The 18,358-nt window shown below is 44.3% G+C and overlaps 1 protein-coding gene across 1 annotated transcript in view; it reads right to left on the bottom strand.

The window, feature by feature from the left end:
- Positions 1-18,358, bottom strand: part of LOC138675002 (WD repeat-containing protein 64-like) — a 178,129-nt gene that overhangs the window by 123,464 nt on the left and 36,307 nt on the right. The window contains exons 9-10 of the mRNA XM_069762941.1: positions 4,209-4,348; positions 2,476-2,602 (exon numbers count right to left, since the gene is read on the bottom strand). Of these exons, the coding sequence (XP_069619042.1) occupies positions 2,476-2,602; positions 4,209-4,348 (267 nt within the window). The remainder of the gene's footprint in view (positions 1-2,475; positions 2,603-4,208; positions 4,349-18,358) is intronic.

Here is an 18,358-nt window from a genome sequence, read left to right on the forward strand (position 1 = left end):
AATTTTTATGCCCTTAAATCACAGAGATATGTCACACAAAATACTTAATAAGTAACGTTTCCCACATGTCTACTTTACATCAGCACAATTTTGGAACCAATGTTTTTTTTTGTTAGAGAGTTATAAGGGTTAAAAGTTGACCAGCAATTTCTCATTTTTACAACACCATTTTTTGTAGGGACCACATCACATTTGAAGTCACTTTGAGGTATCTTTATGATAGAAAATACCCAAGTGTGACACCATTCTAAAAACTGCACCCTTCAAGGTGCTCAAAACCACAATCAAGAAGTTTATTAACCCTTCAGGTATTTCACATGAATTTTTGGAATGTTTAAAAAAAAATGAACATTTAACTTTTTTTCACAAAAAATTAACTTCAGCTCCAATTTGTTTTATTTTACCAAGGGTAACAGGAGAAATTGGATTGCAAAAGTTGTTGTAAAATTTGTCCTGAGTACGCTGATACCCCATATGTGGGGGTAAACCACTGTTTGGGCGCATGGCAGAGCACGGAAAGAAAGGAGCACTGTTTGACTTTTCAATGCAAAATTGACTGGAATTGAGATAGGACGCCATGTCGCATTTGGAGAGCCCCTGATGTGCCTAAACATTGAAACCCCCCACAAGTGACATCATTTTGGAAAGTAGACCCCCTAAGGAACTTATCTAGATGTGTGGTGAGCACTTTGACCCACCAAGTGCTTCACAGAAGTTTATAATGTAGAGCCTAGAAATAAAAAATCATATTTTTTCACAAAAATGATCTTTTCACCTCCAATTTGTTTTTTTACCAAGGGTAACAGAATAAATTGGACGCCAAAAGTTGTTGTACAACTTGTTCTTAGTACGCTGATACCCCATATGTGGGGTAAACCCCTGTTTAGGTGCACGGGAGAGCTCAGAAGGGAAGGAGCACTGTTTTACTTTTTCAATGCAGAATTGGCTGGAATTAAGATCGGACGCCATGTCGCGTTTGGAGAGCCCCTGATGTGCCTAAACAGTTGAAACCCCCCAATTCTAACTGAAACCCTAATCCAAACACACCCCTAACCCTAATCCCAAGTTTTTATACGATAAAACTATTTTATATAAAAAATAATTATTGTTGCATTGCTTTATTCTGAGGACTATAACTTTTTACTCTTTCTCTCATGATGCTGTTTGGTGGCTCGTTTTTTTGCGGGACAAGAAGACGTTTTCAGCAGTACCATGTTTATTAATATCCGTCTTTTTGATCGCGTGTTATTCCACTTTTTGTTCGGCGGTATGACAATGAAGTGTTGTTTTTTGGCTCGTTTTTTTTTTACTGTGTTCACTGAAGGGATGAACTAGTGTGACAGTTTTATAGGTCGGGTCGTTACGGACCAGGCGATACTACTAAAAATGTGTACTTTTATTTTTTTTTTTATTTAGATAAAGAAATGTATTTATTGGAACAATATTTTTTTTTCTTTATTTAGGAATTCTTTTTTTTTTAACACATGTAAATATTTTTTTTTACTTTTTTACTTTGTCCCGGGGGGACATGACTTTATAGTGTCAGATCTCTGATCTGACACTTTGCAAAGCACTGTGTCAGATCAGCGATCTGACAGGCAGTGCAGGAAGCTTGCAAGCCACCTCCCTGCAGGACCCAGAAGAAGCCCCACGGCCATTTTGGATCTGGGGCCTGCAGGGAGGAGACGCTTGGAACAATGCAATCACATCGCATTGTTCCGAGGGTCTCAGGGAAGCACGTAGGGAGCCCCTCCCTGCGCGATGATACCCTATGCCGCCGGAACGCTGCGATCATGTTTGATTGCAGTGTTCCGGGGGTTAATGTGCTGGGAGCGGTCCGTGACCACTCCTGGCACATAGTGCCGGATGTCAGATGTAATAATCAGCAGACACCCGGCGGCGATCGGTGCGCTCCCCCCGTGAACGTGGCTGATCGCCCCTGACATACTATCCTGTCCTTCAGAATTAAGTCCCAGGTCCCCTCTATGGGATAGTATGTCACACGGCAGAAAGGGGTTAAACCTCACTGGCCAAGTGTTTGCCCATGTAAATATCTTATCCAGATAGTTTTGTAATTATTTGAGGTATTACCCCCAAAAAATGGGAATTACTTATTTAAATTTTTTTTTAATTCAATATAACATATTGAAAACATTAATCCCCTTCAAAATACTGTCCATTAGATGATATGCACTTGTGCTAAAGGGGATTAATGTTTTCAAGACGTTAGCTTGAATAAAAAAAAATTAAATAAGTAATTCTCGTTTTTTTAGGTTCCCCCTTCATACTGTTATGCTCCGTTTTTAATATCCTACATAGTTTTGTGTCACCAGCAAAGCCTGATACTTAACCATCAATCCCATCCACAAGGTTATTAATAAAGGGATTAAAAAGAGTTAGGCTTTACACAGTCTTATGGTCTCTACTGCTGATACTTATTTCCATCAATCCATTTACTTAATATACATCTCTTACCGGTGATAAGTCTAAGATGCTTATTATCAAATATCATGGAGTTTATTCGCATGTCACAAGGTCCCTGTTGGGTATCAGAGAAGACTTGCAGTAATGAAAGTGTGTATATATCCCATACTCTGAATCCCTGCAGTCCAAAAAAGGATAAACATATTTGCTCTAGATTATTCAATTTCAACCTTGAACACTTTAGTCTGTATATAGGTACATTTTCCGTAGTGTATATAGCCATACATTCATTTGTTTTTTCACCTCTGTACAGATTATGGTGTAGAGTCTGCTGCAGGGGTGTAACTACAGTGGGTGCAAGGGGTGCAGTCACACTCAGGTCCTGGAGCCTAGGGGACCAAAAGGTTCCTTTGGCCAATATATGTAGACCAATACTATTAAAGACTCATGATAGTTGGGAGCCCTGCATATCATCAAAGCTGGCTATGCCGACATTGAGACAGTTGAGTGTCTTAAGATATTTTGGTTCTGAGACCTGCAGAATTGTGAATGCCCTGGCTATATAACAACCAGGAGTCTAGGTTTCACAAATACTGCATACTTGAAAAGCAAATTACACAAATTTTCTTTTCTCAGGCCATTAAAGCAGCCCTTTTTAGGAAGCTTTTTTCTTCCCTTCCTTGCATCATTGTCAAGATGTGTCGGTCTGAAGTAAATGAGAGGGGGCATGCCACTGTCCCTGGAGCCCTCACTATCACTATCCCAGGGGTACGCTTGAAAATAGAGAGGCCTGGGTCTCCAACTTTACTATGCTGCTAAATGCACACTGAAACTATTCCATCCCCCACCCATGGAGGTATGGGACTGACGTCAAACAGATAGCACAAACCGGACAGACAGAGAAAACAGCTTGGGATTAAAGAAAACTGCAATCATAAAAAAACGCTCATGAAACAACAAAGTAGAAAACAAGGGAATGGTAGGAGAAACCAACCAAATGGTAGAGAATAAGGAAATACACACGCTACCAAAACTACGCAGCTATCTTCTAGAGAAAGCACCAACTAATTGTCACAAATAAGAACTACTCCTTCACCAACAAACTGGGTAGTAAGCTATCACCAGCAGGAAACAGAGGTAACAGTTAGGTTTAAATAGAAGGCCCTACAGAGTGATATGATTTGCTATTTGGCCTATGTTAAACACCAGCTATAAGAAAGAAGTGGATGAAAAGGCAAAAGGTAATCAGCACCCGGACAGCAACCGGATCTCCAGTGGCTAATAGGATAGGAACGCCTTGTGCAGGCGTGTACTACGGAGGACAGAGAATGAACTTCAATCCAATATTGCAGCCAGCATGCAGCCAGCGGGTAAGGAAAGGGTGAATCAAACACCCGAAAACCCCGCCTCTATGGCTGAAAATTGTTCCCTCCAAATTCAGGTGACAGTGTCCCTTTAAACCAACCCAATAATACAATGATGGCATATCCTACAGAGACATTGTACATTAAGAGGTTAAGTAACCTATTTTGGTATAAACCACATTATAATGCTTAGTTTTCCCTGTAAAGCAGGAACAATGAGGCTGACAATAGTGGGGCTCCTTATCTGCTCATAATACCTTTATGCTTATCTCAGAACTGCATGATGGGAGGAATTGACTTCTCCATTATAACTCTATGGTGTCCATATGAAACGCTCTAACATATTAATTTGAATAGCTATGACTTTCAACGTATAAGCCATATTAGCAGAAGCATTTCATCTAATATAGAATTAATTACCCTTGCAGTTGACAAACTAATAATGTGCTGGTCTTTTTCATTGACTGAGATATCTGCAATTGAGTACAAATGGCCAACTAATTTTTCCATAGATTTCTTCATAAAATTTGGATGCCACAGGCGTATAACTTTATCAGCTCCTGTAATAAAGTAAATTTACAAGAATACTTTTTATTCATAGTTACATAATTACATAGGTTGAAAAAAGATTAGCTTTTCTCCACCAATTATACATTTTGTCACTAAATTAAATATTATCCACAATGTCATATGTACTGAAGAAATTATCCAGTTGTTTTTTAAAAGCTGTTATAGTGATTTGTGCAAACTAGCAAAAACATCAAAAAGATACATGTTGCATTTACACTCCCTGACAGAAATTATGTCGATTATCCATGTTATGTAAATAAAAGCTTATAACCTGACGTTAAATTCATCCATTGGTTGTATAAATTATTCATTTGAAAGCTGAAACCCTCCGAAATGTGGTTTAGGTTAAGAAAGTAAATTGGCATCAATGTAGAAATATTGATCAGTTAATGGACACAGAATGGTCAGATTTTGGCAAGACAAAAGTTTTGTCGCCCACAGACAGTAATGTGATATTCAAACAAATAATTAACTTAAAATACAAATATATGTTGCATAACATTGGTGAATGACGTTGCGGTGCTATTAGAGTCATAATTAATATTTTGTGTGACTCCCATGAGCTTGAAGGACTGCATCCATGCGGTTCAACAATGATTCATACAATTTATTACTGAAGTCATCAGGAATAGCAAAGAATGCAGTCTTAGGGAGTGTACTGCATAAAACGTATTAGTGGAAATTGTGTTTTATATTGAGCAGTATTACATCCTGTGCAGACAACACAATGTGCTGAAGGAAAAAGGTTTCAAACAGGAACATTAACTGAATAAATCCACAATTCCATGTTAATTAATTTATATATATTTGTTATATTAATATATATATTTAACAGAGTTTTGTGATCCCTTTTTCTGTCTATTGATAAAGAAGTTGCGCTAAATTACTGATCTGGGTGGCATTTGACTACACCTCATATTTTTTATCCGTTTCCAACTGCATAAGGCCTCCTTCACATGTCCTGATGTTTTCGGTACTGGAAAAAGCAGTGAGATCTGTGGTCCTTGTCTGTGTGCAATCCATGTGTATGTGTGTGCTCTCCGTGTGACATCCGTGTGTCTGTGCGCTGTCCGTATCCGTGTGCTGTCAGTATTGTGTGAGACATATTGAATGAAATGCAGCACAGAAATTAAAGAGTTATGTACTAAACATGTGCAAAGATAGAGATAGCGATGAGGAATATAGATGATAGAGAGAGGGAGAGCAATAGAGATAGCGATGAGGAATATAGATGATAGAGAGAGGGAGAGCAATAGAGATAGCGATGAGGAATATAGATGATAGAGAGAGGGAGAGCAATAGAGAGCTGGATATACACTGTTTTTGGAGGTTTTTTTACGTATTAAATACAAAAAAATAAGTTAAAAAATGGCATGGGGTCCCTCCTATATTTTGAAACTAGCGCACATAAAGCAGGCATATGAGGGATTTTATTATCAGGCTGGGACGTTCCATTTTTATTGGACCTTTCCCAGCTAAAAAATAGAAGACTGCAGATACCTCAGAATTGGAGTATCACATTAGATGCGCCAATTCTGGCACTTTACCCAGCTCATCCCGATTGTCCTGGTGCGGTGGCAATCGGGTAGTATATCGGTTTGATGACAGCTGTGATTTGTCAAAAAGCACATCTACTATCAAGCCCTGGGGTTAGTAATGGAGAAGTGTCAGTCAAACACCCCCATTACTAACCCTGTAAGTAAACATCAATAAATACACACACAAAAGTCCATTATTGTAAAATAAAAACCCAGACACCCTTTTTCACCCATTTATTTCTCAAAAAACAGTCCCGCAGGTCCACTTGAATCCACATCAATATCCCACGATGATCCCCAATAGAGTTGAGTGACTTTTACTTTTTTTGGATCGAGTCGGGTTTCGCGAAACCCGACTTTGTCAAAAGTCAGGTCGGGTGAAATCGGACTATTATTGCGAAAAGTCGGGAGCCGAATGAAACACGAAACCCAATGTAAGTCAATGGGAAATCAAAGTCGGCAGTGAGTGGAGGACAGGAAAACACCTACAGTGCCCATTTTAATGCCAAAAACATCAATTCTTATTACTTAAGATTGTCAATCTTAATTTACTTTATAATAATAGCTAGGCATTGAAAACTGGGGGTCATTTGGCTAAAGTTGTGGGGGGTAGGGCTGGCTCAAGATTTTCATGGGCCCAGGAAATGAGGAATATGTAACGGCGGTGGAGCAGGGAGAGGTAAATATTTCAACTTTGCAAGTGCTGTGATCCTGAGCAAACAGGGGGGCCCACTCGTTGACACTGGCACAGGGCCCCTCATAGTACAGCGGTGTGTTTGACGGCAGGTGGCACCTCCCACTGGCAGAGACACTTTTGCGTACTATGAGGGGCCCTGTGCCAGTGACGTCGCCAACGAGTATGCCCCCCCACCTGATGAAGGAACCTGCACTTTCATCTGCACCTTCCTCTTTGTCCCCGTGTAAGGTGGTATAGTATGTGGGAAGGGGTACCTGACTTTCAGCAGGGTCAGATTCTAGTGCAAGGGGAATGTAGTGGTCTGGGTCAATGTACGAGCAGACTCATCTAGCAGTGGCTGGGCAATGGGCAGGATGAGGAGGAAAAACAGATATAGGCCCAAATAATAAAGTACGGTAGGCTAAATGCAGTTCAAAATTGGTAACAGGACTAAACAGGCGGCATTGCTTTGTTCAGTGGAGGAAAACTGTAATGAGTGGCAGACACAGTTAGTAGGCCCAAATAAGAAAGTGGGCGAAATGTCTGCCAAAAAATTGTTTATAAATAAACAGGTGACATTGCTTTGCTCAGTGTCGGAAAATTGTAATGAGTAACAGACTAAGTTAGAAGGCCCAAATAGTAAAGTGGCCTAAATGTCTGCCAAAAAATTGTTCATAAATAAACAGGTGGCATAGCTAGGTACAGGGGTGGGCTCCTCTGCTGAGTTGCAGACAGTGGTAGTAGGCGCAAAGTATTAACTGGTCTAAATGGAGGCCAGGGCCTCTGTATATTTTAACTATCATCTATCATTTCAACAAATTTGTATTGGCAGTGCCATTGAAGGATTTAATAGCACAGACTACACAGTGGTGGAGCAGGGAGAGGTAAGTATTGCAAGTGGTAGAGCACTGTTCGAGCTGGGGGGGGGAACACTCTCTTGTGGGCGGCGGTACTGGCATAAGGCTCCTCATATTACGACAGTGTGTCTGACGTTGGTTGTGCACCACCACCGTCAGAGACACTTCATTGTACTATGAGGGATCCTGTGCCAGTGCCGTCACCCAAGAGTGGGCCCACCCACCTGTCCAGGCAAACTGCACTCGCAAGGGTGCTTGCACCAGGTGGTGACCACGGCCCTGTGGGGGGAGTCAGCCCATTTAGGGAGGTATAAACATGGCCTATGGTGGATATTCAGCAGCTGCAAATGGAGGAATTGGAGAAGTCAGTAAGAGGAGGCCAAAAGCAAGACATTTTTCAGGCAAGCTACGTGTCAGCAGGGGAAGGTGGGGCAAAATAATTTGAAATCCATGATTGGTTCATTTTAATGAAGGTTAGATCATCAACATTCTGGGTAGCCAGACGCGTCCTTTTTTCGGTCAGTATTGAACCATCAGCACTGAAGACTAGGGTTGAGCGAAACGGGTCGTTCATTTTCAAAAGTCGCCGACTTTTGGCAAAGTCGGGTTTCATGAAACCCGATCCGACCCCTGTGCGGGGTCGGCCATGCAGTACGCGACTTTCGCGCCAAAGTCGCGTTTCAATGACGCAAAAAGCGCCATTTCTCAGCCAATGAAGGTGAACGCAGAGTGTGGGCAGCGTGATGACATAGGTCCTGGTGCCCACCATCTTAGAGAAGGGCATTGCAGTGATTGGCTTGCTGTCTGAGGCGTCACAGGGGCTATAAAGGGGCGTTCCCGCCGACCGCCATCTTACTGCTGCTGATCTGAGCTTAGGGAGAGGTTGCTGCCGCTTCGTCAGAAGCAGGGCTAGTGTTAGGCAGGGTCCATTAACCACCAAACCGCTTGTGCTGTAGCGATTTCCACTGTCCAACACCACCTTCGGTGTGCAGGGACAGTGGAAGCTACATTTTTTTTCTTTTTCTCAGAGCTGTAGCTCATTGGGCTGCCCTAGAAGGCTCCCTGATAGCTGCATTGCTGTGTGTACGCCGCTGTGCAAACCAACTGCTTTTTTCAAAGCACAAATCCTCTTGTTCCTTCCTTTCTGCACAGCTATCTTTTTTGTTTGTCCACACTTTTTATTTAATTTGTGCATCAGTCCACTCCTTATTGCTGCCTGCCATACCTGGCTGAGATTACTGCAGGGAGATAATAATTGTAGGACAGTCCCTGTTTTTTGTTTTTTTTTGTGGGAGATTAAGATTGGCATTTCTGCTAGAGTGCCATCTCTCACTCAGTGGGCCATAGAAAGCCTATTTATTTTTTTGCTTGATTTGGGTTCTAAAATCTACCTGAAAAAATCACTACATCAATCAGTGGGAGAAAAATATTGGCCTCTAGGCTTGTGTGCCACTCCTGACTCCTGTGTGTGCCATCTCTCACTCAGTGGGCCATAGAAGGCCTATTTATTTTTTTGCTTGATTTGGGTTCTAAAATCTACCTGAAAAAATCACTACATCAATCAGTGGGAGATAAATATTGGCCTCTGGGCTTGTGTGCCACTCCTGACTCCTGTGTGTGCCATCTCTCACTCAGTGGGCCATAGAAAGCCGATTTATTTTTTTGCTTGATTTGGGTTCTAAAATCTACCTGAAAAAATCACTACATCAATCAGTGGGAGATAAATATTGGCCTCTGGGCTTGTGTGCCACTCCTGACTCCTGTGTGTGCCATCTCTCACTCAGTGGGCCATAGAAAGCCTATTTATTTTTTTGCTTGATTTGGGTTCTAAAATCTACCTGAAAAAATCACTACATCAATCAGTGGGAGAAAAATATTGGCCTCTGGGCTTGTGTGCCACTCCTGACTCCTGTGTGTGCCATCTCTCACTCAGTGGGCCATAGAAAGCCTCTTTATTTTTTTTATTTGGTTTCTAAATTCTCCCTGAAAAAATCATTTTATTTTATTTGGTTTCTAAATTCTTCCTGAAAAAATCATTTTATTTTATTTTGTTTCTAAAGTCTCCCTGAAAAAAAAAAAAACAGTGGGAGATTAATATTGCCCTTTCTGCTTGTGTGCCAGTCTTGACTCCTGGGTGTGCCATCTCTCTCTCTCTCTCTCTCTCTCTCAAATTGTGGGCCATAGAAAGCCTATTTATTTTTTTGCTTGATTTGGGTTCTAAATCCTACCTGAAAAAATCAATAAATCAATCAGTGGGAGAAAAATATTGGCCTCTGGGCTTGTGTGCCACTCCTGACTCCTGTGTGTGCCATCTCTCACTCAGTGGGCCATAGAAAGCCTTTTTTTTTTTTTATTTGGTTTCTAAATTGTCCCTGAAAAAATCATTTTATTTTATTTGGTTTCTAAATTCTTCCTGAAAAAATCATTTTATTTTATTTTGTTTCTAAAGTCTCCCTGAAAAAAAAAACAAAAACAAACAAACAGTGGGAGATTAATATTGCCCTTTCTGCTTGTGTGCCAGTCTTGACTCCTGGGTGTGCCATCTCTCTCTCTCTCTCAAATTGTGGGCCATAGAAAGCCTATTTATTTTTTTGCTTGATTTGGGTTCTAAATTCTACCTGAAAAAATCAATAAATCATTCAGTGGGAGATAAATATTGGCCTCTGTGCTTGTGTGCCACTCCTGACTCCTGTGTGTGCCATCTCTCACTCAGTGGGCCATAGAAAGCCTTTTTTTTTTTATTTGGTTTCTAAATTGTCCCTGAAAAAATAATTTTATTTTATTTGGTTTCTAAATTCTTCCTGAAAAAATCATTTTATTTTATTTTGTTTCTAAAGTCTCCCTGAAAAAAACAAAAAAAAAAACAGTGGGAGATTAATATTGCCCTTTCTGCTTGTGTGCCAGTCTTGACTCCTGGGTGTGCCATCTCTCTCTCTCTCTCAAATTGTGGGCCATAGATAGCCTATTTATTTTTTTGCTTGATTTCGGTTCTAAATTCTACCTGAAAAAATCAATAAATCAATCAGTGGGAGATAAATATTGGCCTCTGGGCTTGTGTGCCACTCCTGACTCCTGTGTGTGCCATCTCTCACTCAGTGGGCCATAGAAAGCCTATTTTTTTTTTTATTTGGTTTCTAAATTCTCCCTGAAAAAATCATTTTATTTTATTTGGTTTCTAAATTCTTCCTGAAAAAATCATTTTATTTTGTTTCTAAAGTCTCCCTGAAAAAAAAAAAAAAAAAATCAGTGGGAGATTAATATTGACATTTGTGCTTGAGTGTCAGTCCTGCGTGTGTGGCATCTCTGTGATTTGGTGCCACAGAAAACAGAGTGTGTAACATTGTGCCTGATTTTCCTTGTGGTCTCACCAACCTGTAAAGGGATATTGAAATCATACTGAAGTTATAGCTCACCGTGTAAGTTGTTTGACAGCAACAAATAAAGTTACTTTGGTTAAGTTTTTAAAACAATGAGGAAGTCTGGTGCAAGAGGTCGTGGCCGTGGGCGTTCATTGTCAGCTGGTAATGATGGTAGTGGTAGTGGAGCATCAGGTGGTCGTGGGAAAAAAAATATTCCACCTAAGTCTGGAGCTGTGGAGCCAGGTTCGTCGTCTGGCTACACAAGACATCGAACGCTCTCTTTTCTGGGAGTAGGAAAACCGCTTTTAAAGCCGGAGCAGCAACAGCAAGTTTTGGCTTACCTTGCAGACTCAGCCTCTAGCTCTTTTGCCTCCTCTTCTGAAACTGGTAAATGTAAAAGCAGCGCGTCGCTTGTGGATGTTCACGGTCAGGGACAAGTCGCTTCCTTGTCCTCTTCAGCAAAAACAACAACAAGAGAGAAGGATGCAGCAGGCGACACAACGGGTTACTCCATGGAGCTCTTTACACATACCGCCCCTGGCTTAGAAAGTGAAACACTTAACAGGCCATGCCCATTACAAGTAGATTCTGACATGGAGTGCACTGATGCACAGCCACAGCCAGACTACTATGCTGGTCCTTTGACTCAGACCACAACATTGCCCTCTCAGGGTACTGATCCACAATCAGACCCTGATGAGACTATGTTGCCCCGTCACGAATGCTATACCACCGACCGACACGGTGACACAGACGAAGTTGCACACGAGCTAGAAGAGGAGGTAATAGATGACCCAGTTGTTGACCCCGATTGGCAGCCATTGGGGGAACAGGGTGCAGGCGGCAGTAGTTCAGAAGCGGAGGTGGAGGAGGGGCCGCAGCAGGCATCAACATCGCAACAGGTTCCATCTGCCGGGCCCGTATCTGGCCCAAAACGCGTGGCAAAGCCAAAACCTGTTGGACGACAGCGTGGCCATCCGGTTAAAGCTCAGTCTGCAATCCCTGAAAAGGGATCCGATGCTAGGAAGAATGCAGTCTGGCATTTTTTTAAACAACATCCAATTGATCAGCGCAAAGTCATCTGTCAAAAATGTTCAACTAGCTTAAGCAGAGGTCAGAATCTGAAAAGTCTCAATACAAGTTGCATGCATAGACATTTAACCACCATGCATTTTCAAGCCTGGACTAACTACCAAACGTCCCTTAAGGTTGTAGCACCCTCGGCCAATGAAGCAAGTCAGCAACGCAACATCCCTTCCGTCACTGTAAGGCCACCATTTTCCGCACCACCGGCAGTATCTGTGCAGGTTTCTTTGCCAGCCAAAAGCAGTCAGGGTCAGGGAATCACCAGTTTTGTAGGAGGAAATATTGCATCTAGTGCACCGGCGGAAACAATACCGTCTCTCAGTCTGCCATGTCCACCGGCACACCCGCTAGTTCCACGATCTCCAGCTCTCCAGTCCAGCTCACCCTACATGAGACTCTGGTTAGAAAAAGGAAGTACTTATCCTCGCATCCGCGTACACAGGGTTTCAACGCCCACATAGCTAGACTAATCTCGTTAGAGATGATGCCCTACCGGTTAGTTGAAAGCGAAGCTTTCAAAGCCCTGATGGAGTACGCTGAACCACGCTACGAGCTACCCAGTTAACACTTTTTTTCCAGAAAAGCCATCCCAGCCCTGCACCAGCATGTTAAACAGCGCATCGTCCATGCACTCAGGCAATCTGTGAGTACAAAGGTGCACCTGACTACAGATGCATGGACCAGTAGGCATGGCCAGGGACGTTATGTGTCCATCACGGCACACTGGGTGAATGTGGTGGATGCAGGGTCCACAGGGGACATGAATTTCGGGACAGTTGTGCCTAGCCCACGGTCTAGGAAACAGTTGGCTGTAGGCGTTCGCACCCCCTCCTCCTCCTCCTTGTCCTCCTGCAGAAGCGACAGCTCTTCCACAGACCGCAGTCGGCCAACCACTCCATCGGCAGCTGACACTGTTGCACACCAGTTGTCCCATTATGGGCCAGCTACTGGCAAGCGTCAGCAGGCTGTATTGGCTATGAAGTGTTTGGGCGACAACAGACACACCGCGGAAGTTCTGTCCGAGTTCTTGCAGCAAGAAACGCAGTCGTGGCTGGGCACAGTAGATCTTGAGGCAGGCAAGGTAGTGAGTGATAACGGAAGGAATTTCATGGCTGCCATCTCCCTTTCCCAACTGAAACACATTCCTTGCCTGGCTCACACCTTAAACCTGGTGGTGCAGTGCTTATTGAAAACTTATCCTGGGTTCTCCGACCTGCTCCTCAAAGTGCGTGGACTTTGCTCACATATCCGACGTTCGCCTGTACACTCCAGCCGTATGCAGACCTATCAGCGGTCTTTGAACCTTCCCCAGCATCGCCTAATCGTAGACGTTGCAACAAGGTGGAACTCAACACTGCACATGCTTCAGAGACTGTGCCAACAGAGGCGGGCTGTTATGTTTTTGTGGGAGGATACACATACACGGGCAGGCAGTAGGATGGCAGACATGGAGTTGTCAGGTGTGCAGTGGTCAAAGATACAAGACATGTGTCAAGTCCTTCAGTGTTTTGAGGAATGCACACGGCTGGTTAGTGCAGACAATGCCATAATAAGCATGAGCATCCCCCTAATGTGTCTGCTGATGCAAAGTTTGACGCACATAAAGGATCAGGCGTCTGCACCAGAGGAAGAGGAAAGCCTTGATGACAGTCAGCCATTGTCTGGTCAGGGCAGTGTACAGGACGAGGTAGCGGGCGAAGAGGAGGTGGAGGACGAGGAGGATGATGGGGATGAGTATATTTTTAATGAGGAAGCTTTCCCGGGGGCACTGGAAATTGGTTGCGTGGCAAGGCCGGGTTCTGGTTTTTTGAGGGACACAAGTGACGTAGATTTGCCTGAAACTGCCCCTCAACCAATCACAACCGAAGATTTGACAACTGGAACTTTGGCCCACATGGCGGATTATGCCTTACGTATCCTCAAAAGGGACACACGTATTACTAAAATGATGAACGATGACGATTACTGGTTGGCCTGCCTCCTTGATCCACGCTATAAAGGCAAATTGCAAAATATTATGCCACATGAGAACTTGGAACTAATATTAGCAACCAAACAATCAACTCTTGTTGACCGTTTGCTTCAGGCATTCCCAGCACACAGCGCACGTGATCGTTCTCACACGAGCTCCAGGGGGCAGCAGACCAGGAGTGTTAGGGGTGCACACATCAGAATTGGCGTTGGACAGAGGGGTTTTCTGACCAGGTTGTGGAGTGATTTTGCTATGACCGCAGACAGGACAGGTACTGCTGCATCAATTGAAAGTGACAGGAGACAACATTTGTCCAGTATGGTTACAAACTATTTTTCATCCCTTATCGATGTTCTCCCTCAACCGTCATTCCCATTTGATTACTGGGCATCAAAATTAGACACCTGGCCAGAATTGGCAGAATATGCATTGCAGGAGTTTGCTTGCCCGGCAGCTAGTGTCCTATCAGAAAGAGTATTCAGTGCTGCAGGTTCAATATTAACCGAAAAAAGGACTCGTCTGGCTACCCAAAATGTTGATGATCTAACATTCATTAAAATGAACCACAACTGGATTTCGAATTCTTTTGCCCCACCTTGCCCGGCCGACACCTAGCTATGAAAAGCTCTTGCCTGTGGACTACTGTGAATTACTTTTCTAATGCCTAATTTGCTGCAGCTGATTGTCCAGCATACGACATGTTTACACCTCCCTAAATGGCCAAACTCCCCACACGGGGCCGTGGTATCGCGACTTGGCGCAAGCACCCGTGAGAGTGCTGTTTGTCTGAAGAGGTGGGTGTGCCCGCTTTTGGTCGACGGCACTGCCACTGGGTCCCTCATAGTACAATAAAGTGTCTCTGGCGGTGGTGGTGCGCACCCAACGTCAGACACACTGTTGTAACATGAGGGGCCCTGGGCCTGTACCGCCGGCCACAAGAGAGTTCACCCACCCCCAGGTCAAACATTGCTCTACCACTTCCACAGTTATCTCTCACACTTCCACCAATGTTTAGTCTATGCGCTGACATCCTTCCATTCCTGCCACTGACAATACCATTGTGTTGACATGTATGATGGTACTTAACATAGTCAGGGGCAGTGTCCTCTATTTACCACAGTAAATACTTTGCACTAAATTAGTAGGTCTGAAACTACGCAGAGGATCCCACCCCTGTACCTAATGATTGCACCCTTTAGTGTTTTCGTTTTGTTTTAATGCGAGACATTCACATTTATTTATTGTTTTGGACTACTAACTGGCAGACACTCATTACAATCGGCCTCCGCTGACCAGACCACTGCTGCCCGTGTACCCCTGGAACCAATTTTAAATTTGCTACAGCCAGCCCAATTTAATTATGTTAGGCCTTCGAAGCCTGTCTGCGGTCCCTCCTTCCACTAGGCCTCCACTGACCTGTCTACTGCTGCCCGTGTACTCCTGGAACCAATTATAAAGTGCCTACAGCCTGTCCAATTTAATTATGTTAGGCCTTCAAAGCCTGTCTGCGGCCCGTTCTTTCAACTACTACTACACTGACCTGTCTACTGCTGCCCGTGTACCCCTGGAACCAATTATAAAGTGCCTACAGCCTGTCCAATTTTATTATGTTAGGCCTTCGAAGCCTGTCTGCGGTCCCTCCTTCCACTAGGCCTCCACTGACCTGTGTACTGCTGCCCGTGTACCCCTGGAACCAATTTTAAATTGCCTACAGCCAGCCCAATTTATTATGTTAGGCCTTCGAAGCCTGTCTGCGGTCCCTCCTTCCACTAGGCCTCCACTGACCTGTCTACTGCTGCCCGTGTACTCCTGGAACCAATTATAAAGTGCCTACAGCCTGTCCAATTTAATTATGTTAGGCCTTCAAAGCCTGTCTGCGGCCCGTTCTTTCAACTACTACTACACTGACCTGTCTACTGCTGCCCGTGTACTCCTGGAACCAATTATAAAGTGCCTACAGCCTGTCCAATTTAATTATATTAGGCCTTTGAAGCCTGTCTGCGGTCCCTCCTTCCACTAGGCCTCCACTGACCAGACCACTGCTGCCCGTGTACCCCTGGAACCAATTTTAAATTGCCTACAGCCAGCCCATTTTATTATGTTAGGCCTTCGAAGCCTGTCTGCGGCCCGTTCTTTCAACTACTACTACACTGACCTGTCTACTGCTGCCCGTGTACCCCTGGAACAAATTATAAAGTGCCTACAGCCTGTCCAATTTTATTATGTTAGGCCTTCGAAGCCTGTCTGCGGTCCCTCCTTCCACTAGGCCTCCACTGACCAGACCACTGCTGCCCGTGTACCCCTGGAACCAATCATAAATTGCCTACAGCCAGCCCAATTTAATTATGTTAGGCCTTCGAAGCCTGTCTGCGGCCCGTTCTTTCAACTACTACACTGACCTGTCTACTGCTGCCCGTGTACTCCTGGAACCAATTATAAAGTGCCTACAGCCTGTCCAATTTTATTATGTTAGGCCTTCGAAGCCTGTCTGCGGTCCCTCCTTCCACTAGGCCTCCACTGACCTGTGTACTGCTGCCCGTGTACCCCTGGAACCAATTTTAAATTGCCTACAGCCAGCCCAATTTATTATGTTAGGCCTTCGAAGCCTGTCTGCGGTCCCTCCTTCCACTAGGCCTCCATTGACCTGTCTACTGCTGCCCGTGTACTCCTGGAACCAATTATAAAGTGCCTACAGCCTGTCCAATTTAATTATGTTAGGCCTTCGAAGCCTGTCTGCGGCCCGTTCTTTCAACTACTACTACACTGACCTGTCTACTGCTGCCCGTGTACTCCTGGAACCAATTATAGAGTGCCTACAGCCTGTCCAATTTTATTATGTTAGGCCTTCGAAGCCTGTCTGCGATCCCTCCTTCCACTAGGCCTCCACTGACCTGTCTACTGCTGCCCGTGTACCCCTGGAACCAATTATAAAGTGCCTACAGCCTGTCCAATTTTATTATGTTAGGCCTTCGAAGCCTGTCTGCGGTACCTCCTTCCACTAGGCCTCCACTGACCAGACCACTGCTGCCCGTGTACCCCTGGAACCAATCATAAATTGCCTACAGCCAGCCCATTTTATTATGTTAGGCCTTCGAAGCCTGTCTGCGGTCCCTCCTTCCACTAGGCCTCCACTGACCTGTGTAATGCTGCCCGTGTACCCCTGGAACCAATTTTAAATTGCCTACAGCCAGCACAATTTATTATGTTAGGCCTTCGAAGCCTGTCTGCGGTCCCTCCTTCCACTAGGCCTGCACTGACCAGACCACTGCTGCCCGTGTACCCCTGGAACCAATCATAAATTGCCTACAGCCAGCCCATTTTATTATGTTAGGCCTTCGAAGCCTGTCTGCGGTCCCTCCTTCCACTAGGCCTCCACTGACCTGTCTACTGCTGCCCGTGTACCCCTGGAACCAATTTTAAATTGCCTACAGCCAGCCCAATTTTATTATGTTAGGCCTTCGAAGCCTGTCTGCAGCCCGTTCTTTCTACTACTACTACACTGACCAGTCTACTGCTGCCTGTGTACCCCTGGAACCAATGTTAAAGTGCCTACAGCCCAATATTTTTTTATGTTAGGCCTTCGAAGCCTGTCTGCAGCCCGTTCTTTCTACTACTACTACACTGACCAGTCTACTGCTGCCCGTGTACCCCTGGAACCAATGTTAAAGTGCCTACAGTCCAATAATTTTTTATGTTAGGCCTTCGAAGCCTGTCTGCGGCCCGTTCTTTCTACTACTCCTACACTGACCATACCACTGCTGCCCGTGTACCCCTGGAACCTATTTTTTATTGCATAGAGCATCCTTTTTTTAATAGTAGGCATACAAAGTCTGTCTGCGGTCCACTATTGAAATTGTCCTCCACTGCCCAGAGCAATGCTGCCTGTGTACCCCTGTAACCTTTTTTAAGCTGCAGTGAGCCACATTTTTGGTTTAAGGCCTACTACCTGTGTCTGTCTGCGCCACTCAATTCAGCTGTGTTCCTTTGAAAAAAGCTATGCGTCAATAGTCTTGTTTTCAGCCTCTAGGAATTTTAAAACTGCATTGGGGCTACAACTTTGGTAGGGCCTACTAACGGTGTCTGCCGCCACAAGGTGTGCCCCAGGTTTCGTCCACATTGCTTCGATCTTCCTACTGTCATTTAGTAGTTGGTGAAAACTACACTGCATAAGGCCTACAAATTGGGTATGGGGTGTAGAGACGGTGTGTTCAACTCCAAGGTGTTCCCCAGGTTTCCTCTCCATTGCTTCGATCTTCTGGCTCTCGTTTAGTAGTTGTTGGAAACTACACTGCATTAGGCCTACAAATTGGGTATGGGGTGTAGAGATGGTGTGTTCCACTCCAAGGTGTTCCCCAGGTTTCCTCGCCATTGCTTCAATCTTAATGCTCTCGTTTAGTAGTTGTTGGAAACTACACTGCATTAGGCCTACACATTTGGTATGGGGTGTAGAGACGGTGTGTTCAACTCCAAGGTGTTCCCCAGGTTTCCTCTCCATTGCTTCAATCTTAATGC

Source organism: Ranitomeya imitator, chromosome 1, assembly GCF_032444005.1.
Source record: "Ranitomeya imitator isolate aRanImi1 chromosome 1, aRanImi1.pri, whole genome shotgun sequence".
Taxonomy (NCBI): Eukaryota; Metazoa; Chordata; class Amphibia; order Anura; family Dendrobatidae; genus Ranitomeya; species Ranitomeya imitator.